At 53.6% G+C, this 5,988-nt stretch overlaps 1 protein-coding gene across 1 annotated transcript; it reads left to right on the top strand.

Annotated features, from left to right (window-relative positions):
- Nucleotides 1-754: 754 nt before the first annotated feature.
- On the top strand, nucleotides 755-5,510 carry Fgf19 (fibroblast growth factor 19). Its single transcript, XM_021264143.2, has 3 exons — nucleotides 755-1,116; nucleotides 1,355-1,458; nucleotides 4,052-5,510. The coding sequence occupies exons 1-3, from the start codon at nucleotides 861-863 to the stop codon at nucleotides 4,352-4,354; spliced, it is 663 nt and encodes a 220-aa protein (XP_021119802.1). The 5' UTR covers nucleotides 755-860; the 3' UTR covers nucleotides 4,355-5,510.
- Nucleotides 5,511-5,988: the final 478 nt, after the last annotated feature.

Below are 5,988 nucleotides of genomic sequence, written 5' to 3'. Positions count from 1 at the left end.
GCCGGGGGCGCGCAGGCCGAGTGGGGACCGAAACTGAGGCTGAAGCGCCACCTCGCGGCCGCCCCATGCGCCGCGCTCCCATTGTGTGTCTGCGACCCGGGATCGCGCGTGTGTGGGGTTGCAGTTTAGCAAGATAAAGATGAGCGCCCGGGGGGATGTGCTGGGATCTCGAGAAGATAAAGTCAGAGAGCTGTAAGGGGAAATTCTAGCGGACAGCAGGAGATAGATATGTAGGCAGGGAATGTGGTCTTTTAAGAGGGGCGCGAAAGCCAGACCGGGGATGAAGAAGGCAAAGCTGCAAGTCCCCTAATCTCTGGTCTCGGGGTTCCTGTCCTCCGCACCAGCTAGGGCCGCGCCCCAAGCGCATCCTCAGGGGGCCTGAGAAGGGGCTTCAGTTGGCCACTACTTCGTGAAATTAAACTCGCTCAACCCAGAGCCCCTGGGCTGCCGCGCCGGGGAGAGCTGTTCTCTGGGAGCAGCTGCTTATCAGGGCAGCCTGATAAGCTCCCCCTCTGCTCCCCCCCTCCCCCATCAGGAAGGCGTGGGAGGGGTCACCCGGGCGGGCACTAGGAGCCACCGCCCACCTGCCGAGGCCAGGTCAGGAGGCGGGATGTGAGAGGGTGTGTGCAGGGGGCGGAGGCTTGATGCAATCCTGATCAGAAATGCTCGTGGATCCCAGGCACCTACCCCCGGGGCTGGCCAGGCGAGCTATATAAGGCTGCCAGCCTGCGGCACGGCGCCCTCGGAGCAGGAGTGCTGTGCCCTAGGTCCCCCTAGCTCACGGCCAGGCTCGAGGGCACCGTGCCCAGGCGCCACAGCCCTGCAGCGCATCGCCGTTGCCCAGAGCTCCCGGAGGTGCCATGCAGAGCGCGCCGAGCCGATGTGCGGTGGTCCGCGCCCTGGTCCTGGCCGGCCTGTGGCTGGCGGTGGCGGGGCGCCCCCTGGCCCGGCGGTCTCTCGCCCTATCAGACCAGGGGCCGCACTTGTACTACGGATGGGACCAGCCGATCCGCCTTCGGCACTTGTACGCCGCGGGGCCCTACGGCCGCTCGCGCTGCTTCCTGCGCATTCACACGGACGGCGCGGTGGACTGCGTGGAGGAACAGAGCGAGCACTGTGAGTGCCCGCAGGTCCGGGGGACCCTCCTCGCCGTGCCCCCTCGCCCTTTCTCAGCTCCCGCGGGCCCCCGGAATCTCCCAGGAACCCCAGCTTTGGCATCCTGGCTTTACCATCCCTCCCTCGGTCCCCAGACTGCACGGGGACCGAGGGAGGGACGCAGGTGTCCGGATCCGAGTGCGCCCACGTGTTGCGGGTCGACACCCAGGCCGCAGCTTCTTGCTTCCCTTGTACCCAGGTTTGCTGGAGATCAGGGCAGTCGCTCTGGAGACCGTGGCCATCAAGGACATAAACAGCGTCCGGTACCTGTGCATGGGCCCCGATGGCAGGATGCAGGGCCTGGTAAGTGTCCGCACGCGGCAGGATGCACTCAACATAGGCTTTCTCACATTTCTGCTTAGACCCGAATGCAGCTTGGAGGGAAAGCTCTCAAGGGCCGATTAAGCTAATGCTCGGCTGCCCCCCAACCCCCTACGGTCAAAGACTAGCTAGAGAATGGGCGAAAGCAGCCATGCATTCGCCATTGAGCTAAAGACCGCCCTGCCAGCGCAGAAGACCCATTATGCAGCTCCCTTTGATATTAAAGAGGAAGACTCACCTCACCCCATTTCAGCCTGGGCTTTTCGTGTGGTCCTCTTTTCCGCTCTCTCTCTCTCAACTATAAGGAAAAGAAGGCGTATCTTCTTTCAAAATTATCAAATTCGAAAGCAAAAAACCCTTGAGATTGGTGAGGTTTCTTTTCGGTTTTTTCTTTTGTTTGTTTGCTTTTCTGTACTGGGAATTGAACTCAGGCCCTTTGCCCTGGGGCACATCTCCAGCCCCTACTTTTTTGAGACAAGAGTTTCCATCAGTTGCCTAGGCTGGGCTTGAACTTTCCATCCTCCTGCCTCAGCCTCTTAATTAATTTTTGTGTACCAGGTAAACAATGTGGTGAAAGATGTAGATGTATTAGAATAATCCTTCATTGCCATGCCCCACCCCAACAGCTCACTTGCACTGAAAATACTTTGGTTTGGGGGTTAGAGAGTTTGGAGGTGGGCTGGGAAGGCCCAGGTAACCACTGAAGGCTCAGGCTGGAAGAGTGTGGATGCAGGGGGCTCTGGTCGATGAACAAAGGCTGTGAGTTCAAAGGAACTGTGCTTAGAAGAGGCTGTGTGAGGTCCCTGGAGGCCAGGCCTCCCACACAGCCTGGGGCTCCCTGGGAGGAACAGGGGCCAGGGCAGGGGCGTGTGTGCGGGCGCCTGCAGGGACGCGCCCCCACCCCACCCCCAGTTGCAGGGGCCGAAGAACTCTGCATCTTAAGAGTCTCAAATTTGTTTTGTGCCAATGCCACTTATTCTGTTTATCTGTATGAAAAGATGGTAAAAAATGGAGGGAGATCTGCTTGCTGAAAGTTGGCCCCAAAGCACTCCCAACCTGCCTTTGTCACTTTTGTTATGTTGACATTTACAAGGACACAAATGGTGGGAGGGCCCTGCAGAGGCTTTGGGTGTAAAGCCCCCATGCAGATCGAATCCAAAGTGGGGGGCCTGTAGAAGTTTTTCACTAAAGTCCTTTCCTGCCTCTTGGTAGCTTGGCCATCGCCTAGCACAACTTCAAGACTTTATCCTTTTTGGTTTTTTTAATAGAAATGACTTATTTTTTGTAACTCAAACTTGATTTCATTTTCTGTATGGAGAAAGGATGCTACTAATTTCTCCCAAAGAACCAGAAGAGTAAAATACTTCTCTCGTTTATCTACAATTTGCATTTTTCAGAAATTCAGACGAAACTGCCCCTGCTGGCCTGCTGGCTGTGCCCTGCTGTGCCATTGGCCTGGGCAGGAGCAGCGGGTCCTGGCAATTAGACTCTTATTCAGCGCCTTATCAGCATATAACTTACCCACCTGCAGTTCAGTGACCTCTGGAGACTCTGGCAGAAAGAAGTGCTTTAGGAAGCAGCCTCCCGGCTCCCAGCCTTAGGCTTTCCTCCTGTCCCCTTGGGGTAACGACACCAGTTTGCAGTGGGACTCACCCACGAGCACCTCTCAAGCCTGGGGACTAGGAAGGTTGGGGACTGAAGGGATTTTTTCCTACGGCACACATTTCCGGCCACCCGCTGGTCTGGGCTTGGGGGAGGGGGCTGTGCTTGGTAGGCTGTCCTTCAAGGACGGAAAGTTCCTGTGGTGAATGAAGGAGCAGCAGGAGGGGGCTAATGCTTAGAAAGGCTCCCAATTACTGCCGGTATAGACGCTCTATCCCTGAGCCCAGATGGGGGCACCTGTAATTCTTCGTCAAAAGACCAATCCTAAAATGATCCCATGTTTGGTCAGAGTTGCCGAAAGTGCCAGTGGAATACGGTGAACTTTTAAAATGTAAATAGTAAGAGTAGGGGCAGGGCGGGGTGTGGAAATGCACATGTCATGCCTATGGTTTTATTGCTTAGGACAAGGCAAAGTTTAAAAAGTGAGATGATTTAGTGGGAAATATTGAGGAGTAATATTAAGTGTATATACACACTAAGTAGCTATGTAAAAAATACATAGAGGTGCCGGGGATTTAGCTCCATGGTGCTGTGCCTGCCTTGCAAGCACAAGATCCTGAGTTCAATCCCTGGTACCAAAAAATTTTTTAAATACATAGATATAAAATTTATAGCCAATGTATACATGTGTATAAAAATTATAAAGGATTTATAAAGACGTGAAATATATTTACTATATTCATATGCTATTGTGCCTTAATATGATTACGGATTATATATACATGTATAATAAAGTTTGTAAACAATGTGCTTACATATATGTATATGTAATGCAAGTACAAGTGATGGAAACCCACTAATGGTAGCCTCCGGGGTCAGTTGGTGCCGGAGAGGAACAGTTGTCCCCTTGTGTCACGTTTTCTGCAGTGTCTGGGCTGCTGCCCACAGTACTCATGCTCTCCGTCCCCCGCAGCCCTGGTACTCTGAAGAAGACTGTGCCTTCAAGGAGGAGATCAGCTACCCAGGCTACAGTGTGTACCGCTCCCAGAAGCACCACCTCCCAATCGTTCTGAGCAGTGTGAAACAGAGGCAGCAGTACCAGAGCAAGGGCGTGGTACCCCTGTCCTACTTCCTGCCCATGCTGCCCAAGGCCTCGGTGGAGCCCGGCGACGAGGAGGAATCCGCGTTCTCATTGCCCCTGAAGACGGACAGCATGGACCCGTTTGGGATGGCCAGTGAGATTGGGCTGGCGAAGAGCCCCAGCTTCCAGAAGTAACCGGGGCTCTGAGGTGCTTCCTTGGGAACAGTCCTGAGACCCTGTTTGGTTTAGCTTTAGGAAGAAACCTTAGAAGTTGTACATATTCTAACTTTTACATCAGCTCTGCCAGTTTCTAGCAGATAGACTTGTCTGATCATAAAATTTTAAGCCCTCCACTTGCCGGCTGCTTCCCAAGCCCCCTACGCAGGTACCTTGGTTGCTGGACAAGCCACTGTGCTACTCCGGTTCTTGAATACTTCCACTGATGGGGAATTCATTCTCCTTGGGAAATTTCCTAATCCCAAACCAAACTTCTATAATTCTTTCTACCATTTTCAGCACGGGCCACCAAAAGGTAAGCAGTTAAAGTTCACATCCAGGTGAAACATTAGGTACTTTGACTTGCCACATGAGAACTGACCCGGATCTCGACTCCAAGGACCATTTGAATCCCCCAGATGCCTCCTGATCAGAAAGTCAGCCAGGCTTTGGGAGCAGACAAAGCCTGGAGCCCCTCTACAGCCAGGAACCTGTTGAGAACTGTCCCCGGGGCTCGTTCTGGGTGGGTAAACTCTGGTGGACACTTGAGTGGCCATCCGCCCCCCAGGAGACAAGATCATCACTTGCTCCCTCACTTCCACATGGCCAGCGCCCCACACAAAGGTGGCTCTCAGCTAGGCACAGGCTGGTGTCCTTGGGTGGATGACCCAGGGGCCACCGAGAGGGACAGGCAGTAAAGACAGCCGGGCCCAGGAGCACAACCTAGCCATGTAACTCGAGTTTCTGGGGAGTCAGACCTGCCTGGGTCACACTCACAGCCAGCATGGGCCCTTCACCTCCTCCCAATCTGGATAGCGACCAGAACAGCTCGCCAGCCACCTGCCCTCCTTCCTCCCACCCTGTCCAGCCCTTATCCCTGTCACCAGTCATCACGTTCTGTCAGCCTGTGCCCCCCTCATTTGAAAGCAGAAAAAAAAATGTTCGAAAGCCCCAAGTCTTGCCAACAACTTGTGGAGCAGCAGGGGAAGGGTTAGAATTCTTTCCCCAGCACTTAAGTTTCCAACAGGATATTTATGAGTAATTTATTTTGATATGTACATCTCTTTTTATTTTCTTACTTTATTTATACCCCCAAATTATATTTATGTACATGAGGTTTGTTTTCTACATTAAAACGGAGTTGGTTTGTATCAAAAGTTGCGTTCTGGTATCATGGTGGAATGGTCACAGGGCCCCGGAGGGCTGAGGGAGGTGTGGGAGGGGCAGGGGTGGGGGTGCTGTCCCCCCCAGGAGCCCCTTTCTGTCTGCACCAGGAGCTTCTTGTTCTTTCAGTAGACCTCTTCACACCTCCCTGCTGGGCCTCACTCTGCCTTCTGTGCTGGGGTCTTCATGGTCAACAGTGGCTTAAGAGCCAGGTATGGTAGTGTGCACCTGTAATCCCAGCATTTGAGGAGCTGAGGCAGGAAGACAGCTGTGAGTGAGTTCAAGGCCAGCCTTTGCTACATAGCTAGATCCTGTCCCAAAACAACAAAGGGCTGGGGATTGAGCTCAGTGGTGCTTGCTGCACCTGCCTGGCAAGCGAAAGGTCCTGAATTCGATCCCTGGTACCAAAAAAAAAATTGTGAAAAACAACAACAAAACCCGCTGGTATA

The sequence above is a fragment of the Heterocephalus glaber genome, unplaced genomic scaffold (assembly GCF_053883595.1).
Source record: "Heterocephalus glaber isolate CG9 unplaced genomic scaffold, H.glaber_assembly_v1.0 deba00000594, whole genome shotgun sequence".
NCBI lineage: Eukaryota > Metazoa > Chordata > Mammalia > Rodentia > Bathyergidae > Heterocephalus > Heterocephalus glaber.
Note: the sequence above shows the minus strand (reverse complement) of the source record. Positions and strands in the feature narration are given on the sequence as shown.